General features: G+C 40.1%; 1 protein-coding gene across 2 annotated transcripts in view; it reads left to right on the plus strand.

Moving 5' to 3' along the window:
• The window catches only part of NUP58 (nucleoporin 58), a 34,993-nt gene that overhangs the window by 8,192 nt on the left and 2,461 nt on the right, over positions 1-24,340 (plus strand). For both annotated transcript variants that reach the window (XM_066619745.1, XM_066619746.1), the window contains 11 exons: positions 1,324-1,458; positions 2,308-2,418; positions 3,669-3,693; positions 6,942-7,007; positions 7,325-7,499; positions 8,381-8,460; positions 10,168-10,286; positions 12,846-12,928; positions 14,715-14,916; positions 20,440-20,538; positions 22,709-22,804. In XM_066619745.1, the coding sequence (XP_066475842.1) occupies positions 1,324-1,458; positions 2,308-2,418; positions 3,669-3,693; positions 6,942-7,007; positions 7,325-7,499; positions 8,381-8,460; positions 10,168-10,286; positions 12,846-12,928; positions 14,715-14,916; positions 20,440-20,538; positions 22,709-22,804 (1,191 nt within the window). The remainder of the gene's footprint in view (positions 1-1,323; positions 1,459-2,307; positions 2,419-3,668; positions 3,694-6,941; positions 7,008-7,324; positions 7,500-8,380; positions 8,461-10,167; positions 10,287-12,845; positions 12,929-14,714; positions 14,917-20,439; positions 20,539-22,708; positions 22,805-24,340) is intronic.

The following is a 24,340-nucleotide window of genomic DNA, read 5'->3' on the forward strand; positions in this document are numbered from 1 at the left end:
TTGAGTGGACACAGTGTGTTCAAAGTGAAAATAATTAGCATCTCAGCTGGTCTTGTGTACTGCCACTAATAGTCTTTCTTTTCTAAACCCACTACTTTCAGTGGTAATAGCAGAACTTATTAAAGTGAATAAACTTGAGAACATGGTTCACGATAGAGAAGACTTGTTACTGCTGTAACTAAAGCAGCGTTCTATAGTTGAGTAGAGAGCCAGCAACCTTGGTCTTCATTAAAAGCTATTATAAAACTGGATTATAGAGGATCCTGAAATAAGGACTTGTCCCATCCCTGAGAGAGCTTTCTAGGACCCTTGTGAATCCCTGCCATCAATGCAGAAATGGCAGTGGGACCTGCACAACTCCTCACAAGGCTGTATATGCTTGTGGGTTCAGGTCAAAAGGCCCATATAGGGGTATTATAGTGTAGATTCAGCCCAGTTATGGAACTCTTGCGTCATGAGATTATTTGAATGTCTTGGAGACATGCCATAAACCTTATTTAGGCAATCTGGACTGCGATGGATGGGGTGAAACCTAGATGTGGTGATTTTGGGGTATCTTCTATTTCCAGCCCTTCTTGAGTCTTTTGGATGTCTCAGCGAATAAGTGAGTAACAGGGTAACACACTAGAACGATGAAGGTCTGGAAAAAGTGATGGGGAAACATAGTATCTCTTTTACATGGAAAATATTTTGGAATGATTTGTGAAATGTTTCTAAGGCAGTTTTAAAACACTATTTTGTCTGCCCTTTACACCCTCAAAATATGTATACATTCCAATATGTATAAAACCATCAACAGTATTGGGTAATTACAATTCCTGTATACAGCAGGCATATTCTTTCACATGCTTTCGAGTCCTCCCTTGACTGTAGCTTATATTTGGAAATTCCAAATCAAGAAACAAGTGAATAGGTTAAATAGTGGAGAAACTTGTTTCAGACTGTGCGTAAAGATAAAAATGAGTTTGAAATTGAAAGCAGTATTTTTCAAGGCGATATTGGTATAAATGACAAGGTTTTGGTGGCTAATTTAATGGGCTTATACGTAATGCATTTTATGTTCTCAGAGTTTTGAAGTATGGTTAGATTTAATAAGAAAATATTGGGGGGGGTGCGAGAGAGACTTTTTTTGTCAATTCACTGCTTCAAAATTTCTAGAAATTTTATGCTTCTAACATCAGGAAGAATTTCTGGAGGTCATTTCCCTAATGCCTTTCTTTCATTGCTTTCTTAAGACTAGATGATTTAGCAGATATTTATATAGCTGTTACTGTTTTTTAATGTATTTGAATTATTTTATCTTAATCTTTGTTTAAAACTTAGGGTCTTCTGGTTTTACATTAAACTTGGGCGGCACAGCTCCCCCAACCACAACTGTATCCACAGGACTTTCCCTGGGAGGTGCCTTGGCTGGTTTGGGAGGGACACTTTTCCCAAATGCAAGTACAGCTGCAACAGGTGGTGTTTCTCTTATTTGTCTTAATTCACCTAGAATATATGCCTTATCCAGATTGCTGTACATACAATCAACCCACATCTTTCACACTGCTTGTGCAAGTTCAAATATATGCATTTGGCTGCCACCACGGCTGCCCCCCCCCCCAAAAGAGAAAAACAATGTAAACAGTGCAGGTGATTTTTCCCACCATTCCACTTACTCTGTTTATGCCCTTGAGTGATCCTGAAATGAGAGAATGAAACTGCCCTTCTCTCAAGTTGAGACAACATAAGGGAAAGGCAGTTTCCTGCATGCCATGGGCAGTGCTTTTAGTTTTTAAAGAGATAGTATTTGTAGGTTTTAAAGGAATTTTGAATATATATGATTTTGGCTGTATGCACCAACCTGGAGACAAATCTCTTCCAGTTTGGCTATATTGTATGACTTGCTGATCCTTTGGTATTTAAAAAGGTAGAAATAATTGTTGCTTGTTCCTTATCCTGAAAGCTTCAAAGTTTGGGTGCTTATGGTGCAAAACAAGTATATGATCTTGAACAGCATTACTTGTCCATTTCTTGAACCTAAAGAAATGTTAAAAACTCTTTCTGCTTAGGACCAGCAATCTGGAAAAATCCCGGTAGCACGTATCTCTTCCTGAGATGATATATAGCTGTGAGCTGAACTCATCCACAGCATTTGCTGGAACTTGTTGTTCCTAAACCAAACCACAAGATTCATGGATTCCTGTTTTCCTAATTGTTGATTTTTCTAAAGGTTTATTGCTTTACAACATGTGATATTTAATATGTTTAATGCTGATGCCTGAAGATGGAAAGAAATCTCTGATGCAGTTGCTGGGTTATTTGCAGGACTTGGACAGAATGCTTTGGGTTTGACTCTGGGAACAGCTGCAGTACCTGCTACTACACTTAATGAAGGTCTTGGTGGCATAGACTTCAGTAGTTCTTCAGATAAAAAAAGTAAGGGGGTTTTTGTATACTACTTTTGTGCAAAGTCTATGAGAATAATTATTGAAAGTTGGCAAATAAGCTGCATGCTGTCTTTAACCTATAACCCTGCAAGGTGGATTAAATTATTTTTTAGAATCAGATATCTTTTAATTGGGGTGAGGTGAAGAGATTTTAAAGCCTTTGGAATCTGGGAATTTGTATAATGGCCTGATTCAAGATTTATGTTGGCATTTGGAGGGCTGAAAGTGCTTCGTATACATTATCTTCATGTAATTCTTACAACTTGTGATGTAGGTCAATATTATTATCCTTGTATTACAAATGGGACTGAGAGAATGAGTAAGCTAAAGCTACCTAATGAGTTAATGGCAGAGATAGCAAACCAGATAGTTTCTAAATGGAGCTCTTAGCCACTAGCTTTTGTGTAACTCTGATTTTAGGTTATAATTCATTTGGAAAATTTCTCATTTGGCAAACATGGTCATTCCTCCCCACCCCCTATGAGAACTCATTCCACTATTTTTCTCATTGTAGTTGAGAGAAATTGGTTACCAAAAAATATAACCTTGATTTTAGAGCCAAATGCTTGACACAGCAGTCAGGATTTTGTATGGATAATGTCTTAACAATTTTGCAATAATGGATTCAATTTACTAAAAATATTGCTGTGAGTGAAATAGCTACTGAGAGTGATGTACAGGTTAAGGAAATATTGGTCTTGTACTTTCATTTTGTAAAACTAGCTGAATTATAGATGCATTCTTCTAATCAGAGCATTGTATAATATAAATAATAATAAACTTTATTTATATCCTGCCCTTCTCCCTAAAGGGACCCATATATGAATAAAGTTTGAATTCTGTTGGGGAGAATGATTTGGGGGTAGTCTCTCTCTAATTGATTTGAGGAGTCTTGGATGCTGAGGAACTTTTCTCCATTGTAGTTTACTGTTAAGGTTTAGGTGATGAGTACTAGGAGAATGCTAAAATTTTGAAAAAATAGTCAGATAATAGTTGCTCTGTACATTAATGTGTGTGTGTGTGTGTGTGTGTGTGTGTGTGTGTGTGTGTGAAAACTTGTATACTTTAATATTATTTGTTTAACTTCAGTGGGAGTCAACATGGGAATTGATTTAATGTTGCACTTTTATAACTAATATTTGAATGCCCTGTTATGCTGACAGCTGGGCTAACATGGATATCTAGGAATGCCCTACATTAGAAAACTTCTTAATTTTAATTAAGGTAACTTTTTTCTAGGTGACAGAACAGGAACAAGACCAGAGTAAGTGTCAATATTTTCAATTGAAGAAATACTAATTGGACTGTGTGCCTCTAAACACGTGGCAGTACTTGATTGGACTACATTGACTAGGTTTAATTTGGATACTTAAGGTAATGAAATTGGAGTTCCAATACTGTAGTTTCCAGGGAGAATGATAAAGCTTGAAACAGTTGACTTTACAGCCCAATCCTAAAGCCAGAGGATTCGCGAGGTGCAGTGGCACCTAAATGGCTACCGCTGCATCCAGCACCGGAAGTCTCCTTGGGGGAAGGAAACTTTTGTCCCCTTCCCCTGGGGAGAGTACCAAATCTCGCAGTGGCTTCTCAAGTCTTGTGTTGGCTGTTTTGCTGACGCAGACTTGAGAGACTCCATTATCGCACCTTCTGGCTTGACATTTAGGATCCGGTTTAGGATCTGGTTTAGGTGCATCCAGCACCGGAAGTCTCCTTGGGGGAAGGAAACTTTTGTCCCCTTCCCCTGGGGAGAGTACCAAATCTCGCAGTGGCTTCTCAAGTCTTGTGTTGGCTGTTTTGCTGACGCAGACTTGAGAGACTCCATTATCGCACCTTCTGGCTTGACATTTAGGATCCGGTTTAGGATCTGGTTTAGGATCCGGCGGAGCAGAGCTCTGCTGGTCCCACCCCTTCTTGCCCCAGTTCTCCCCCCTGCCCTGTTCCGCCCACTCTCTACCTTCCCCCATCCCGAAACTACTTACTGCCAGCTGGTGTGCCTGCCAGCCCTCCGTGCAGTGCTGAAGCTCAGCGCCGACTGGTGCTGACCCAGAGCTGGTGGCTCCTCCTTTCCGGGTGCCGCAGATGTGCCTTACTGCATGTTTGTGACATTCAGCCCTGGTGCTGGAGCTCAGCACTAGCACTGAGAATGTTTCGGATTGGGTCCTTAATCTTTATTGTCTTGTCTCTGTGTTTTCTTAATTGTTAGTTAGAATTATGGAAAGAAGCCTCTCTGTGGGTTAAATTACCAGGTTTGTGCAGTGATGTAATACTGGGGGCGTGCTATTGTCCTCCAGACCAGAAATCTGATGGGGACCTTGAAATGAGGAAACAGATCAGGGAGGTGACAAGGAGGGACAGGGTTGTAATCATGGGGGACTTCAATTATCCTCATATTGACTGGGTCAATTTGTGTTCTGGTCACGATAAGGAAACCATTTCTTAAATTAAGTTCTTAAATTAATTAAGAAATTAAATGAGTTCTTTGCATCTGTCTTCACGGCAGAAGACCTCGGGCAGATACCGCTGCCCGAACGGCCCCTCCTGACCGAGGAGTTAAGTCAGATAGAGGTTAAAAGAGAAGATGTTTCAGACCTCATTGATAAATTAAAGATCAGTAAGTCACTGGGCCCTGATGACATCCACCCAAGAGTTATTAAGGAATTGAAGAATGAAGTTGCAGATCTCCTGACTAAGGTATGCAACTTGTCCCGCAAAACGGCCACGGTGCCAGAAGATTGGAGGATATTATTATTATTAGCAAATGTCACGCCTATTTTTAAAAAGGGAAAGAGGGGGGACCCGGGAAACTATAGGCCGGTCAGCCTAACATCCATACTGGGTAAGATGGTGGAATGCCTCATCAAAGATAGGATCTCAAAACACATAGACGAACAGGCCTTGCTGAGGGAGAGTCAGCATGGCTTCTGTAAGGGTAAGTCTTGCCTCACGAACCTTATAGAATTCTTTGAAAAGGTCAACAGGCATGTGGATGCGGGAGAACCCATGGACATTATATATCTGTACTTTCAGAAGGCATTTGACACGGTCCCTCACCAAAGGCTACTGGAAAAACTCCACAGTCAGGGAATTAGAGGACAGGTCCTCTCGTGGATTGAGAACTGGTTGGAGGCCAGGAAGCAGAGAGTGGGTGTCAATGGGCAATTTTCACAATGGAGAGAGGTGAAAAGCGGTGTGCCCCAAGGATCTGTCCTGGGACCGGTGCTTTTCAACCTCTTCATAAATGACCTGGAGACAGGGTTGAGCACTGAAGTGGCTACGTTTGCAGACGACACCAAACTTTTCCGTGTGGTAAAGACCAGAAGTGATTGTGAGGAGCTCCAGAAGGATCTCTCCAGACTGGCAGAATGGGCAGCAAAATGGCAGATGCGCTTCAATGTCAGTAAGTGTAAAGTCATGCACATTGGGGCAAAAAATCAAAACTTTAGATATAGGCTGATGGGTTCTGAGCTGTCTGTGACAGATCAGGAGAGAGATCTTGGGGTGGTGGTGGACAGGTCGATGAAAGTGTCGACCCAATGTGCAGCGGCAGTGAAGAAGGCCAATTCTATGCTTGGGATCATTAGGAAGGTTATTGAGAACAAAACGGCTAGTATTATAATGCCGTTGTACAAATCGATGGTAAGGCCACACCTGGAGTATTGTGTCCAGTTCTGGTCGCCGCATCTCAAAAAAGACATAGTGGAAATGGAAAAGGTGCAAAAGAGAGCGACTAAGATGATTACGGGGCTGGGGCACCTTCCTTATGAGGAAAGGCTACGGCGTTTGGGCCTCTTCAGCCTAGAAAAGAGACGCCTGAGGGGGGGACATGATTGAGACATACAAAATTATGCAGGGGATGGACAGAGTGGATAGGGAGATGCTCTTTACACTCTCACATAATACCAGAACCAGGGGACATCCACTAAAATTGAGTGTTGGGCGGGTTAGGACAGACAAAAGAAAATATTTCTTTTCTCAGCGTGTGGTTGGTCTGTGGAACTCCTTGCCACAGGATGTGGTGCTGGCGTCTAGCCTAGACGCCTTTAAAAGGGGATTGGAAAATTTTCTGGAGGAAAAATCCATTATGGGGTACAAGCCATGATGTATATGCGCAACCTCCTGATTTTAGAAATGGGCTATGTCAGAATGCCAGATGCAAGGGAGGGCACCAGGTTGAGGTCTCTTGTTATCTGGTGTGCTCCCTGGGGCATTTGGTGGGCCGCTGTGAGATACAGGAAGCTGGACTAGATGGGCCTATGGCCTGATCCAGTGGGGCTGTTCTTATGTTCTTAAGCCTTCTAAAAATTTTCTTAAATTTTTTCTTATTTTGCTACTTGATATTTATGATTTTTATAAGTAGAACATACAAGTTCATTGCTGAATAGTTTTAATTACAGTGCTATAGATTCTAAATCTAAATAGTTTCAGATTTAGATTTACAATGCTATATAAAAGCTACTGCAGCAAACAATTTAATTGCATCATACCAATACAGCACTTATTGTCTATTGGCAGGGATAGTAAAGCACTGAAAGATGAAAATCTACCTCCAGTAATTTGCCAAGATGTAGACAATCTCCAGTAAGTATTTTCTCCCTCATTGAAATTTCAAGTGTTTCAATAAGAAGGTAAACTGTCTTGAAATTGACTAACTCCTAAAAAAATGCCAGCCTGTTTTATTTGTTTTTCTAAAATATTGAATTTTAACAGCTGTGGTATCTTGGATATCATTACTCACATTCCATGAACACAAAATCCTGTTTTCATTGGTAGTCTTGTCTCGGCTAAGGCACTTATAAAGTTCTAAACATAAGTTCTAAAGAGCTACAGTATATGTTTGGGAATGGATTGTGAATGAATCTTTTTTCTTCTCTCTTCTTCTTTCCCCCCTCCCCCAGGAAATTTGTAAAAGAACAAAAACAGGTTCAAGAGGAAATTAGTCGAATGTCTTCCAAAGCCATGCTTAAAGTTCAGGAGGATATTAAAGCTTTGAAACAGCTTTTATCAGTGGCTGCCAGTGGATTGCAGAGAAACACTCTTAACATTGACAAACTGAAAGTGGAAACTGCTCAGGTATGACAACTGAGTAGGACCATTTATTGAAGCCTAAACATAGGAAAAAATAAGCATTTGCTTTTCTGCAGAAAAATGGCTATTTGTCTAACAGTGTTCATGGGCCAAGCCATGCTTATGTTTATATAGCTGAGAACTGTATTGGTATGACTGCACTGTGCTAGAATATTGTTCTCCTGAAGGAAACTACAGTAGTTTAGTGACTACTCTTCATCTCCTTATTCCCAGAACTTCACTATACAGTTCTTCATGTTTGATCTGTTCAGTGTATTTGAAGCCTCTGGGTGACCACAGTAAAATGTAGGTTTCAATGCCATCATTGTGCTGATGACACTTAGCTGTGATTTTCTTTTCCTGTTTGATTGTTCTTTTGCTGTGAGGAGCAGATGTTTGTGAATATAAAAAAAAAATTACATGGATGAATTGAAGTGAAGATTTGGCAACACTGAAGTAATATAATAGCCTGTGTGATCTGGTGAGGAATAAGTTTTGGGTTGCATCTGTGGTCCTTGGTTGTATGAGGGAATAAAGCAGTTTTTGACCAGCTCTTCTCTGGGTGCAAGGCTGCAACATTATTCACTATGTCTGCTTCTCATATCATGCATACTTGTCTACTTTGATGGATAGCACCTGGAGATTCATTTGGAGGCAACCTAGAAGTTTGGTTTAACACAGAAAATGGCACTGATTGTCTTGATTGTCGTCTTTGCCCTCAAACCCAGTAATCCTGAGCATAGGAAAGTTCATAGTTCAGGCTAACTGGCTAAACTATTTGAAGAAAATTGTTCAGCGGTAAATATTTATATGAAAATCTTACTACAGTACTTAGTGAATTTTAAAACATGCTTATAAGCACAACTTTTCCCCTCCTGTTTTTGTAGGAACTTAAAAATGCTGAAATAGCACTAAGGACACAAAAAACTCCTCCAGGCCTTCAACATGAAAATACAGCACCAGCAGAGTAAGTACAGTTTTAGAAGTTGTGATTAAGTGTGTGCTGTTCTTGTTGTTCCGTGAATCATAGTATATTGTTAATTGGTTAAAGGCATCCTTCTGCATGCTTGTGGTGTGCTTAGCTCACTAAGGGCCTAAGGGCCGATCCTATATTTGGACAGTGCTGATGGCCACCGTGCTGCCTGGGCAACCACTATCGCAAAAGCGCCATAAGGAACTTCTGTGCCAGCAATGAGGAGCTGGCATAGGCATTGAACCTCGGTGCCAAGAAGGTGTCTCATGGAGTGGCCAGTGCTAAGTTTCTCTGCTGGCCAGCAGAGCAGCTTTTCAAGGTGGGTGGAAGGCAGCAGAAGGGCAGAACTGGATGAAGGGAGAGTGGGGGAGAGGAGGATTGGACCCAGGAAGGCTATGCCCCCTCCTGGCCTGCGAAGCCCTATATGGTCCTCCTTAGTTCTGCGCTAGCAAAATAGCTGGTGCAGCTCTGAGGAATTGCCTTGGACCCGCATTGGCTTTACCCAGGGTAAGGGAACAAATGTTCCTTTATCCTGAGGAGATTCCAGTGGCTGCCCCAGCCCCATAGGATGCAGCGGTGGTCATTTCGGCACCACTGCTTCTCTGGGCACCACCGGGGGATAGGATTGAGCTGCCCAACTGTTCCTACTTTCCATTAGATTAATGCATGAGACAAGTGAAAGTAAATCCAGAGGGTAAATCTACTTGGGCAAGTAAATCCACTTGGGCAAGCTGGCACGTGCAGAACAATGAGAATTGTTATAAATCCTAATTACTACAGCACTGCGTGAACACTTTCACTTGCATTTTGTACCATCATTCGCAGAACATGCTGGCAGCTATATCTGTTTTTCAGTTCTTTGCTTCCACTAGTTTGAACTTGCACGTAGTTGGTATCATAATACAAATGTGTGAACCACATGATCCATCAGTTGTTGACACTTTGCATGCATGTTATTTCATGAAACCTACCTCTTCCCTTCAGTAGGGTTGTAACATGAATATAGCTAAAGTATGTGTGAGAAAAAGGTCATTTCTATAAACTGCCATTAAAAAATAGCAGTGATAAGAGGGTTTTCTTGGCTTGTGAACAGGGATTGTATACTCCAGGAATAAACATTTCTCCAGTATTTGAAAGTGGGTAGTGGGTACATAGGCAGGAGGTCTGGTCTAGAAGGTAGAGCCTCCGTTAGCCCGAAGATAACATCAGAAGGTCACCAGTTCTAGGACACTGGCAGCTCCCTGAACGGCTGAGAATGGCGAGACCTTGAAGCAGCTGACAAGCCCAGCTGAGTGATTCAACCTACTCTTGGTGTGAGCAAGCGTCTTGGCTGCCCTCCATGTGAGAGATGGAGCTACTTGCCAGCCTGTGTGGGAGAACTGGAAGCCAGAAGTGAGACCAAACCAGGAAGATCCATTCTGAAATGTTGTTGGTTCTTGAAAGAGAGAACCTTTATGATTGTAAAAATCCCCTTGAGGTTTTTAGAAACGCCTGCCTATGTAAACCGCCTTGAATAAAGTCAGAGGAGTAATCTGATGACCAGAAAGGCGGTATATAAATACCTAGTTATTATTATTATTATAGGTAAAGTCTAAATCTAGACAATTAGTATCATTGACTTTTACGAAGTTGACATGAACACCTTTTTGTATGGATGTTTGTGATAGATGTTCTATATATTCTAAAATTTCCTTTCTCTAGCTACTTCAGGATCTTGGTTGAACAGTTTGAAGTACAATTGCAGCAGTACAGACAACAAATAGAAGAACTGGAAAATCATCTTGCCACTCAGGCAAACAATTCCCATATAACTCCACAAGGTATTAGTTAGTGCTTTCATACATTTCTTTAGCTACTTCATTGTTAGTTTTATACAAATATATTGATTAGGATCCAGAAAAAGCAATCTGGTATCCAGGAAAGAGTTGCCACCCAAACCCTTGATTGCTCTCACAAGTATCATCTTCACCCAGGCATGCTTGTGGACCCGTGGTGAAATTATTTTTAAAAATTCTAGTAAGGTCCAGCAGAAAGTCCCAGACTTCATGGAGAGGTTTGGAAAACTGCAAGATATTCTGTTGTGTTCCAAACTCCTCTGAACTCAGCATTTGTTGTGGGAGATTCAGTCTGCCTGTTTCCAGCAGCAACTCCTCAAAGGCCTTTTGGTGTAAATCACGGACAGAATGTCTTGCTGTCTAGGAAGGGCAAGTATGTGGTGAACACAAAATTTGAGAACCACTTCTTCAAAGCACTTAATCAAATGTCCTGCTAATTGAGCAAAGAGGTACCCTTTAAAATGGTAATTATCTTATATTTAGCAGGGAGGAGAGCAACTACCCCTATTCACCCCAGTGCATTGCTTCTTTTAGTGACTGCTTCTGGTTTGTGTGTTCTGCTTCTTTTTGGATTGTGAGCCATTTCAGGGCAGGGGACCATTTACTCATGCTTTTTGAGCTACTACTTCTGCTTTTTCTGTTGAAAAGCAGTCTTTAAATAAAAATTAGTCTATAAATATTTGATCTTATATAATAAATATATCCTATAAATATCATATTTTTAGCAGTCTATAAATATAGTGAAGTGGGAAAAAAATAAAATTGAATATCTACATATAACTTGTTGTTCTGACAAATCAACAAGTTGAAGTCTCCTTTCAGAATTTTATTTCTAGTTGCTTTCAATAAGGCAGCCTCTCATCCCTGCCAAGATGCTCTAGGACAGGGGTTTCCAAATTTTTTGACCATCAAATATCTGGCACAGTTTTGAGGGCCAGAGAAAATTTTTTAAATACACTAGAGATGGAACTTAGATGAATGAATAAATGCATGCTCTCAAATTTCCAGGTTTTCTCCAAGCACCAACACACACTATAGAAATAGAAATTGAGCACACACTCAAATGGATTCCCATTCCCCCACTTCCCAAGCAGGAGTAAATACCTCAGAACCAGCACATCACAGGAAACACCTACCCAATCCTCAGAAAAGTTCTAAAGCCTTCAGAGGGCATGAAAAGTTACTTCTGGTTTTTCAGGAAAACCAGGAAGTGATGTTTTTAGGCTTTAAGGAAGTGTTTCTCAAACTGTGGGTCAGGACCCACTAGGTGGGTTATGAGCCAGTTTCAGGTAGGTCCCCATTTTATTTTTAATGTATTAGATGATGCTACCATGATATGTGACTGCATTTGGGGAAATGTTACAGATCTGTACTTTTAATAGGCTGCTACGTTTGTTTTTAACAATGATAGTAAATGGGACTTACTCCTGGGTAAGTGTGGGTAGGATCGCAGCCTAGGATTGTTAAAAATCTTCCTGCCGCTTCTGGTCATGACACCACTTCTGGTGGGTCCTGACAGATTCTCCTTCTAAAAAGTGGGTCCTGGTGTTGAAATTTGAGAACCGCTGTTTTAAGGCATTCTGAGGGCCGGGTGCACGCAGTCTCTCCAGCCCTCACAACACCCTCTGGATGCAGCCAAAAGCACAGCTCCAGTTGCATTTGGTTAAGGGGGCCTGGGGCTCTCAGGGGACCAGAGGCTGAATGCAGGCTGGATAGAGGCTCCCCATGGGCCTCAAGTTGTCCCCGGGCTGGGGTTTGGAGACCCCTGCTCTAGGAGGGTTTTCTGCTATGGGCAGGGGGTTGGACTAGATGACCTATCCCTTCCAACTCTATGATTCTCAGAGGTTTTGTTAGCATACTTCTGAATTGTGCAGATTAATTAAAATGAGGGCTTTGAAAACTAAACCTTTTGTGCTAGAAAGAAATGTGTTACTGATAGATGCACAGTATTTGTTGCTTTCTTACCAAACTATTTGGACTCTCAGAGAGAGATGTTCTTTACGCTCTCACATAACACCAGAACCAGGGGACATCCACTAAAATTGAGTATTGGGAGAATTAGAACAGACAAAAGAAAATATTTCTTTACTCAGCGTGTGGTTGGTCTGTGCAACTCCTTGCCACAGGATGTGGTGATGGCATCTGGTCTGGACGCCTTTAAAAGGGGATTGGACAGGTTTCTGGAGGAAAAATCCATTATGGGTTACAAGCCATGATGTGTCTGAACAACCTCCCGATTTTAGAAATGGGCTATGTCAGAATGCCAGATGCAAGGGAGGGCACCAGGATGAGGTCTCTTGTTATCTGGTGTGCTCCCTGGGGCTTTTGGTGGGCCACTGTGAGATACAGGAAGCTGGATTAGATGGGCCTATGGCCTGATCCAGTGGGGCTGTTCTTATGTTCTTAAGTAGTCTGACACTCCATATCTTACTTTGTGTGGTAGGATACTTGTTAGAGCCTGGTAGCACATTATGCCCTAATATTGGTGCTAATATGATTCATATTGCAATGGGTCTTGACTTCTGAAATCTTCATGTCTTGTAGATTTATCCATGGCTATGCAGAAAATCTATCAAACATTTGTAGCTCTAGCTGCACAGCTTCAATCAATACATGAAAATGTGAAGGTAAATCACATCTACGTATGTTTTATAATCAAAATTGTGACATGAATAGCTGTCAATGTTCTTAAAGGACTAAATTTTCCTTTACTTTGCCTTTGTGGTCTCTGTGTCTCTTGTTTTAATAGAAGAACGTTGATTGAATGGTGCTGGTTCCTGGCCGAGTCTCCAACGACACTCTGTGTTTTGTTTTTTTACATTGTGGTAGGACGTTGGTCTATATTATGCCTTTAAAAGGGGAAAGGCTACTGATTCATTCTTTGAGGGACATTTTAAGTTAGGAGTTTACAAGACCAACTTAAGCTTTATATTGTTTTCCTTAGTGTTAGCTGCAAAACATGGCCTTCACTAAGTCAGGCAGTTATGTCAGAGTCCTTATGGGAAAGGTAAGCAGCTATTCACTTGCCAAATTCATTGTTTTTTTATTCCACCTGGTGGTGCTTGACTTGTAAGAGGTATGGCTTCTTTTTAGCTGCTCTTAATATGAAAGGTGTTCCTGTTCCAGAGTGTTTTTTACAGTGGCTTTTTAATAACTGGAGTTGGAAAGTAGGCAATTCTTTACTGTTGGAAAATAGGCTTATTCTCAAATGGAACTGGTATCTGTTAACTTTGTCTGACTTTCATCTGAGATGATGGCATCTGTTTCTTTCTCTTTAGGGCAAGTTAGGATTGCTTTTGTTATGTACCTTGCTGTTTATGCTGCAGTGTAGAAAGGTCTTTGCAGTATTGATTTTGTTGTGATTATAAGCCATCTTGAGCATATAGAAAAGTAGGATATACCATAGATACTTGCCTATAAGGCAAGAAATTTCAGCCAATAAAGGAAGCGTAGATCATCTCCTTGCCTTATCTGCAAGTTCACTCGGGTTCAAGCACATCAGCAGCAGAGATGAGGACAGAGCAAATAGTTTCCAGGCAAGCAGGCTCAGAGCAAACAGCAGCTAAACTTAACCTTTTCACTGCTTCTGAGACAAAAATAAGCCAGGACTCAACACTTCCATTTAAATAAAGTAAGCCTAGTTCTCTTTGGCAGGATCACACCTAACCCTTTGGCACTCTAGTTCCATTCTGCAAACTTTTTGGCAGAGGTCTGGTTTTTAAAACACCAGGATAAATCCTCATTTCCATTTGAAACAAAGTCTGAGACAACAATTCAGTGCACCATTGCTTGATAATAAGACCTATGGAAAGCAATGTGTCTACTTCTGAGTAAATCAGGTTGCAACTATGTGTAGCTGCACTTGCTCAGTTATTCCTTGTTGCTTGTCTTTCCACTGAATTGAATTGCACACTCGCAGTTGGGTTATATGTAGAGCCTCTGGCTTAACAAACTAGGCACCTTAAAGGTTTTGATTAATGGTTCTACTGGCATGTTGTTTACAGTGCGCTTACTTTGATAGTGTTTACAAAAAGGTCGTGGAGACCAGAATTTTAAAAGTTAATGAATAAAAACGTATCTTATGATCTTTTACTGTATTTTTAATAAATTTAAGACTACAGTTCTTAGGTAACAATTACTGGTAGGCAATCTTTCAGGATCTGGCCTTGGGTAAAAATCAGACAAAACTAAAGTCAGACAGGTTTAACCCCCCCCCCCCAACTTATCTGAGGATCACAGAAAATTCAATGATTTCTAATTGACTGATACCCTATTTCTTTTAAGTTCTCAACTAATATCCTGGGGAAGTATATACTCCAGCTTGTAGTATGCTATAACAGCTGTCAAAACTGGACAAAACCTGAAATATTTAAGATGAGATGTAATGAACTAACATTACTTGTATCTCCTCAGATGCTCAAAGATCAATATCTCGGTTACAGAAAAACTTTTCTGGGGGATGCTGTGGATGTATTTGAGGCAAGGAGAGCAGAAGCGAAGAAGTGGCAGACTGCTCCGCGAGTTACAACTGGACCTACTCCTTTCAGCAACATACCAAATGCAGCAGCTGTTGCCATGGCTGCAACACTCACACAGCAGCAACAGCCTGCTACAGGTCTGAGTGCATTCAAGTTATAGCTTTTAGTGTTTTAAAAATATATATAAGGTCAACTTGTATGATGTTTTATATAAGGTCTTCCTTTGTGTTGAAAATCAAAAATTGTGACTAAACTTATCAAAACATAGGTAATAGAAAATCTGGGATAGACTTAGCAATAATTATACACTCAGTATTTAATCTTGTGACTTTACTTGTAACAGCTTGTTTACTGTATTACTCAACCCCTTGGAATGTGAGTCTTTGTCACCTCTGAATATGCATAGGATAACATCTTTCCAAAATTAAGACACACTGTTGTGTAAACTTTTTCTAATTGGGGAAAATGTATTTCAGATTTGTTACTTTCATCATACAAAAGTATAGGCCTTTTTAAAACAGCACTTTGTAATTTGAAATATGCCTCCAGAGCTTGAAGGGCCCTTATATCTTTTAACATCAGAGGGTGGTGCTAAAAGTTCCTGGAGTCTTGAATAGTTCAATACAAGGAAAAATTTAAAAATTGTGTTTGAGGTGGTGGTCATTAAGACAACTTTGCCCATGCTAGGTGTTTCGTGCACTGGGCCCTCCTGCCCGCTCTTGCACCCAAATGGCTCCAAATAGCCATTCCGGAGGCATTGGGCAGCCATGCTGGGCCAGTGTTCCACTCTACTGGCCTCTGCAGGCCTGAGAATGTCCTGCAGAAACCTCTGAAAGCCACTTCAGTTTTCAGGGTTAAACCAGAAGTTGTCTCTGAAAACTGGAAGCTTTTCAGAGGCTTTTGGGGGACATTCTGAGGCCTGTGGAGGCCATTAGAGTGGGTTGCTGGCCTGGCGTGACCCAGAAGAGGTCTCCCCAACACCACCAGGAGCGTCATGACCCACTGAGGAGGACAGGGTTCATCGTGGCACTGATAAGATTGGGAACTGCTAGACAGCTTGGGGGCGAAGTATGTTAACTTCCATTTAAAAAAAACTTGTCATGTGTCTACCTTGGTGCTTAAAGTTTAGATGCTGAGTGGCCACTTAAAATGCCTGTTTTCCAAAGGTGGTTCTGGATATCAGGTCACTTTAGGGAGGGACTTGGAATTATTCTGGTTTTAAACATGGCTCAAATTCAGGCACTCAGTTTGGAAAATAGTGGGCAGTTTTTACACTTTTATCTTGACGTACCTGAGAATCTCCTTGGCGATTTTTGACCTTTTGGGCCCCACCCTTATGTTTGTGTTGCTTGGCAAAAAGCAACATGGCTTACTACCTAGAGAGCTGTAAATTAAGTTACTGCTATTAAGTAATGGGATCTACAGGGTATTTCCGGCTCTGACCTATGCCAGGTGTTGGCATCTTGAGCCTGTAACAGATGAGTCCAAATAGTTAGAACACTGCAAGAATATAAGGACTAGTACATTCTTCTGGTTCATGTAGCAACATAACTTAATCTGCCACATTTTAAATAAAGATGTATAGCTTTTGCAAGAAGCACGTGAAAGTATTTGACAAATAACCTTCTTTGAATGCATTTTACAGTTTGTCTTACAGGAAGGAATAAATTTTGAGGTCTATTGCTTCCAAAACCATAGTCCTGTTAAGATTTTTCCCCAAAGTTATCAGAGTAACTCTGCATAATGTATTACTAAGGAACACTTTCCCAGAAACTTCATATATAAATGGAAACTTTTTCCCCCATTTCTTAAATACCCTTCATTTGTTGTAGGACTCACAGATTTTATTGGAACTTGCTTTTGACTATATATGTGGTAGACTACTGCCAGTGAGTTGGATCCAAAGAACCGTGAGGAGAATGGAAACAGTTGCTCAATCTATTGTGCAAAACCTTGTGCAAGTATAGCAGAAATAATTTTTAGTGGCACTTGTGCATGTGCAAGTAGAACAACAAGTTTGGATTTAGTTTCAAGTTTCTTGTGTGTTGCTGTAGCATAAGGTGTATAATAGCTCTTTTGTGAGCTCATCTTCTGCATGTGAAAAGGCATGCTTTGGATCCAACCCTTCACCATTTTCCGAGTGCAGAGGGAAGAGAGTAGCTAAGCCAGTACTCCTATGAATGTATGCTGTCACTGGAAATTTGGTTAGACTATAAAATGCAGACAGTTGTGAACAGAAGGTGTTCATTTGGTCTTGCAGTGACAATGGTATATAAGGCAAATATGCCAAGAGGTTTAGTTGCAGACCTAAACAGACCTGTGACTGTTAAAATGGCAGCTGGAGGGGCCATAGCTCAGTGATAAGGCATGTACTTTGCATACATCAGATCCTAGGCTCAGACCCTGGCAACTCCAGTTTAAAGAATCTTGGGTTGCAGAGCTGAGAGACCTCTGCTGGAGGATTTGGAGAACAGTGCCAGTCAGAAAAGATGAGGCTGGGCTAGATGGACCAATGACCAACTTGGATATTCATATGCATTGACTGCATTTTGGCCTTCAACTCATCTTTAATCTTGCACAGGCCACCAAAGAATAATGAGAAGAGGTCACAAAATGGTATTGCTTATTCTAGTTTTCTGAAAAATAATATATTGTAACTTGATGTTAGAGGTGTAGTTTGGTATACGTGAAGATTCCTGTTTATATCCACTGGATCAGTTTCCCTTGAGTAGAAAAGTGTCTTTCTCTGAAGTAGGGCAGAGGGTGTAGGTTTAAGAAAATGCAGAACCCTAATTCAGAAGTCAAATATTCAGTGTTAATAAGAGTTCTGGAACTTTGTCAACTCTAGAACACTTTAGTAATTGCAATTGTGAAATTGTGTAATGCGTTGGAATAATGGTGCTTGCACTAATAGTTATAATGGATGGAGTCTGTATTAAACCCCTTATCTCCCTTATTATCTCCCTTGCTGTGCCATCAGCATTTTTCAGGCAAAAATAGTTTAGTGTGATTATAGCCTTAGGCACATGTTGCTACTGATTGAGCAATCAATTTGGTTGACTTACCTATAAAGCACTTTGCTTTGCTCTCTCGCACTAAAAACTTTATTGTGCCCTGTGACCTTACTGAGGGTATCATTTTGACAATACTGTATTTCTGTCAGAACAAATATCTGTCTGAGTAAAGACACTAAATTGGACTCTGTGCCTGAGCCAATTCTGTGGCAGTATCCAATTCAGTCTTGCCACTCAAGTGAAGTTAACGAGATATAAGCTTGCTTTACTAGGAAGTAGATTTGTCAGACTTGGACAATTTGGGTTTGCACCTTTATTTTCACTACTTGAGTAACAATATCCAGCAAGCCAAGTAGGAAACCTTGCTGATGTTTACCCTAACTGGGCTCTTAGTAGTGAGTTTTTATTTATTAAACTGCTCTCTAGGGCAAAAATTAGGGATTTTAAATAGATGACTTTAGGTTAATTATAGCTTAAATGATTTGTAATGTGTTATCCAAAGGCAACAATGTTTACTTATGAATTTTGGCATGGACGATCTCTAACATTATGTACGTGTACCTGACTCTTCAATGACAAGTTTTGGTTTTCTGATCCAGAGTTGTACTCCTACGAGATTGCTATTCAGCTGAAAAATGTGTCAGCTTTAAGTATCAGAAAATATTTTTCTGTAACTTGAATATAGGCCCATCTTGAATTACTTTAAAGAGCATGCTCAAATGCATGCTTGTTTGGGAGGACTGTTGTGTTAACTACTTAAGTCTTCCACCAATGGTGCCTCCTCTTGAGATGGAAAACCGATACACACCCTCTTAAAGAGAACACTGGACACTTTTTTGTTAGAAATCTAACTGATTTTGTACTGGAAACTTTTTAAGGAGCTTCCAGGTAGAGAGTATATAAATTTGTTTGTCAAGTTTTTAATTTGTTAATGCAATGTTCTATAAAAGAATAAAGTCTTTAGTTGGTGTACGTACTTGGGATGCAGATAGAACCTCAACTTGTCAAATAAGTGCTAAGTGCTAGTTGCAAGTTCACAGCTGTAGTTGCCCTTTTTAAAGGCTGAATGCGACCTTGAATAATGACCTCATTTTTGCATTGGATCACCTAAGGTGAGGAGATGTTTCTTGCAAGAGACCTAATGCAAAACAGTGCCTTTTGCTTGATTTATTTGGCTAGTTGTTAAATTAGCAGTTGTGAGAACTTGAACCTCCAGTATTTATACATTTGCAAGTTCAGAAGGGGACCATGAATACTATCTGACTTGCACAACACAGCCTACAAATTGTCACCAAGGGTCCTTTTTTGTTTTGTTTATAAAATGCCAATCATGGTAGATGAGTGCTAATTACTGTAATGCAATAACAGGCTAGAGAAACTTGGAAAAATTAATAGAGAATATGAATGTCCAGGAAGAATTGAAAACCTAAAGATTTTGCAGTGATTTTTTAAAATTAAACTTATTGGTAGTTATACTGATGCATTCTATACTATTAATTTTTGAGTTCATATGGATCAACAAGACAGTTGTTTTGAGGAAGCAGTTCAGCAGCATTGCTGCATCCTCTCCGTTCATTTTAATTGAGTTTTCCAAGATTGGACACTTGCTGCATTGTGCCCTTGGCCTTCAACATGGGAAGAATATACAAATATGAAGAGGTAGGCACAGTATTTGAACTTGATTATAATCTTTCAAGTTTGACTAATGCACTGATGGCTGTGCTTAAAGGTAGAAATACAGATTGTACTGTGAAAACTGTCTGGTAGCTTTTATAAGCTACTAGATTAACCTGAACTTTTGTTATGACCTATTTATAATGAGGGGCTAGTAAGTTTTTTTTTTTTTTAAACACACACACAAGCGATAAGGTTATAAATTCTATCTTGGCATACTAAAAATGGATTAAGCAGTTTGCATATTTAGGGAAACTATTGTCTCTCCAATCTGCTAAATGTTGTTAGAAACTTCTGAATCTGAAACTGTTGAATGTATTGGGTAAGGTACACAACTGTGCCTTTCTGTAAATGTTTATTTAAACAGGCAAAAATTGTTGTAAATGTAGCAGAGTTCTAACAACTCAGTAACTATCATTTTTGTGTGAACCAGTTTGAATTGTCATGTTACTGTGTAATTGACTTGCTCTAAAATGAACAATAAATTTAATAAAACAAAGTCATTGTCTTGTTTTTTTTATCCACTTGTTTTGTTTGGGTTTTTTTTAAAAAATGGATAAAATACTCAAAAGAGTATTTAATATCCAGCATTTGGTAACATGATGATTTTAATCATGTTAGTATCTAACTTAAAGAAGCACTGCTAACTGCTTGTAGGACATTCAAATATAGTCCCATCAAGGAACATAAATTCTTACAAATGACATGCTGAGTTGTCATACTGTGATCTTATGCTTTGGCATAACTTGCTAGATTTACTGGTAGCATCCTCTAATATTGTATTCCATATCTTAGACGTATCACGTTTAGATGCTAAGGTAGTTTGGGAAAGAATTCTGATGAAAGTTTTGGTGCTTTTAAAAGCATTTGTTAAGCTGTGATGTTTTTGCTTTTTTAATGAAAGGGTTAACGTAACGGATCTCTGTTGCGAAAGAGTAAGGCAAGTTTTGTTTTCATTTTTTTTTATACCAGGGCCACAGCCGTCTCTGGGAGTTAGTTTTGGAACACCATTCGGTTCAGGTATTGGCACTGGCTTGCAATCAAGTGGCTTAGGCTCTTCAAGCCTTGGAGGTACACTTTAATTTTTCTAATATTTCACTGAATTACTATACAGCACGTCCTGAATTGAACTAAGCAGTGCACTTCACTGGAAGAACTACTTGGTCCCCGAGTTCTTTATACCAAATATGCAAGATCTCTGTGCTCTGTGTTAATTGATCTGAATCTCTACTAGTCTCTGGTTCATATTCATAACTCCAACTTGGGTTAGAAGACCCGCTACAATTGTAAGCACACATTGGAAATACCCTTCTACCACTCTTCAACTTTTTTTGTTTATGAATGGTAAAGAGCATTAAAGGGTTAAACTGCATTAAGTCTTCATTTTTATAGGCACCCTTCATCTCACATTTCATCACAATCTCAGGTTTGTTGGGGGCATTCTTTTGATAATGTGAACTTGCCAAGTGGTTCTCATTCCTGGAATGCAATCTAAGTAGGAGATCAGAGATGATTAGTTACTAAAGTGTTTTTACCCTCACACTTTTATGTGTATAAACTTATATTGTTATATCTGCCCTGGTCTTTGAAGATGAGATGCAAGTTATTCATATGTTACCATCTTGCTACATTGGCTCTACCCACTACAGGCATGTTGATGTCCCCACTTCACCCCAAGTCCCACTGTTTATGCAAATTTCTGGAAAATGGAAATAAAGTTAGTGCTATTTCTGGAAAGGTGCTAACTTGCCTATAATGCCTGGAGAAAGCACATTAATATGGCTATTGAGTAACACAGCAATGTAACATTTGAAAGAGGGGTAATGTTCTATGTCAAGTGCTTGTTGCTATAGTGATATACAGCTGGGATGTGTATCTGCTTCTGTGGGGGTTCTGCTTCGGGACCCTCTGCAGATACCGGAGTCTGAATTTAAAGGGCTTGAAAAGCACAAAGCATGCCAAAATTGCATGTCCTATCTTTGCACAGTCAAACTGTGTTTCCCAGCCTCTAGAGCTCTTTTTAGGTTTAAAAGACCCACTTTCAGGTCATGCAGAGGTTCCTTTCTCCTCCCAGGTTTGCCCCAAAATGCATTCTGAGGCAACGCTGGGAGGAGAGAGGAACTTCTGTACAACCTAGGAGTGGGACTTTTTAATCCTAAAAAGAGCTCTAGAGGCTGGGGAACAGTGTGGTTTGACTGTGCTATGGTAGGAAATGCAATTTTGGCATGCTTTGTGTTTTTGAAGCCCTTTAAGTTCACACCCCTGTATTCGCTGGCATCTGTAGATGCCTGGGTCCCACTGTGCTTGGAGACTTGACAAGGCACCACATGCCTCTTGGAAATATAGTCACTTTGCATCTCCCTATTCTTTAAATCTAACTGTATACATAATCTGTGTGTCTGTAAAAATCTTCATTTTTGTGTGCCCTTACAGGGGAAATGGGGACAAAACTATTAAGAAATGCAACTAGGTACTGTTGCTCAGTGGCAAAAGGCCTGCTTTGCCTGCAGGTGTTGGGTTCAACCCACAGCATTTCCCAAATATACTAGGAAAAACCTCTGTCAAAAACCCTGTAGCTGTTGACCAATGCAGACAATACTGAGCTAGAAGGAACATTGGCCTGACTCGGTGTGAGGCAGCTTCATGTGTTCACGTTCACTAATATGGGCACTCGCCTTTTAAAATAGTCAAGATTAGCTTCAGAGATAGAAAATTCACTGTTAAAAGGGTATTGAGGTGTGTTAAATTCACATGGACTGCAGGCTTAAATTATGATCCCATGCTTCAGGACCATAACCAACTTGCAATATTATAGCAGGTGAACTGTAGGCGATGTCACTGGCCCCTCCAACCCAAGTGCATTTTTATAAACTGCACTTGCTCACTGCTGCTGCTGTTTCCAGGCATACAGATTTAAGGCACTCTCTGCATAGTTAATTCCCTTGAGTATATCTGTTCCCATTGTTCGTTCATTGGAATGGGACCTTTAATACAAGCCAACACAAGCAGATTCTCGTCTCACAGTGGATGATGGGTTTATGCATTGCCATAAAACATACCCTGTTTAAGAGCAGTCGAAGAATACATGCCTGTGCCTGCCAACCTTTCCACCCAGTTGGGCTTTAACAATAGAACCTTCAGCAAAAGAATGGGTCTGAGGGGCTAGGTGCTTAAAACAATCCCAGTCCTTGTATGCATGTATTTTAACTTGTGTTCCCTGTTTTCACTACTGTTCCACTAGGGTTTGGAACTAGCTCTGGTTTTGGAAGCACTGCTACAGGTGCATCATCATTTGGATTTGGAGCTGCAAATAAGCCGTCAGGAAGCCTTAGTGCAGGTTTGTTTTATTCCGAATGTTAAGATACTTAATGTGCTATTAGTACTTAACGTCTAACATAAATTTCTCCAGTGACTGAAAATGTTTTTTCTTATGTAAAATAGTCTTTAGAGTGGCATTAGAAATATCCAGCTGTGAAAGAATCTAATAGAAAACTTTCCAAATTTCAGACCAGGCTTCTGTGGTTCCAATGGCTTTGACCCAAAGAACTGCATGGATTCTTTCTGTATTCCCAAGGGAGCTTGTATTTCTTAAACGAAAATCCCTTATGTTGCATGGCAAACTTCTGTTGAAAATAAAGTGTGAAAAGCACTTTATGGCATGGCATGGGGAATCTGTCACTCAAAAGAAAGAAGTCAGTTATTTTACTGGACATGCCTATGCCTCATAAGTGAGCTTTAGTTCCTTTTCATTACTCTAAAATGTCTCCGAATGTATTGGTGTTTTGACCACCTGCCATTTTCCCTCAAAAGATAATTGTGAACTACTATTAAGATGCAGTTGAGAAAGGGCTTTTCAGTGTGAGTGGAAAATTGCATTGCACCAGTAAAATCAGGTACCCTTCTTGTTGAGTCCTTCCTTTTCTAGTAAAAATAAGTTAGTTGTAGATTTGATGTTCAATAGCAGACATGGTAGCTTAAAGCTTCAAAGGTAGCTTAAAATATTTGGTATTGCCTTTGACTCCCATAATCACAGTGTTAGTAAACTTTGAGATCCTCTGATGGCTTGGTGATTCACTTCTTCCTAAGCAGGGACAAAAACACTGTTTATTCTGTGCTTTACAGTACTTGGTATTCTGCATTTTGGTCCCCAAAGGGACTCCCATTCCCCTATCCCTGGTCTGTGAATTTCAATTCCAAGTAGCAGAACTAACATTGAAGGAAGACAGTATTTGCAAGATGGTGGTGGGGAATCAAGGTTATGCCAATACATGGTGCATGTGCAGGATTTGTCTGCTATCTTTCTTGACCTCCCCACCCCTCCGCCCTGGGGAAAACGAACAGTTGTTCCATCTCTAAAGCAGCAGGATTTGTTCAGAATTAGTAACAAGCTTGTTACATTGAGCAAAGACCAATGAAACCAAACCATACAGTATATTGTATTGTGTGGGGAGAAGACATAGGCTCAAATGAAAATACAGTACAGTACATAAGCTCAAATGAAAAGTACAGTACATGTCACAGTATGCCACAGACTGGCCAAAGGAGGGACATATCAGATTTTAATGCCATTTGAGTCTGGAATTAGTATAGAATTTTTCATTCTTGCATCTTCCAGCCCTACTGAGTAAATTTGTTCAAAGCAGTGCAATCCACCCTGGCACTGTTCCTTTTGCAGATGATATTGATCAAGTTACTTTATTTGGGTAACACAGACAAATGTGTTAGACATGTGCAGTTGTTACAGAAATTCCCTATTAGTAACAGTAAATCCTGCAAGTAAGGAGATTGTTCCACTGTACTTTAGGATTGTGATATATTGAAGTATAGACCTTAAGGTAAATTTTGTACCTGTAACCTTGAATTCAGTGCAACC

Source organism: Tiliqua scincoides, chromosome 3 (genome assembly GCF_035046505.1).
Source record: "Tiliqua scincoides isolate rTilSci1 chromosome 3, rTilSci1.hap2, whole genome shotgun sequence".
Classification (NCBI taxonomy): domain Eukaryota; kingdom Metazoa; phylum Chordata; class Lepidosauria; order Squamata; family Scincidae; genus Tiliqua; species Tiliqua scincoides.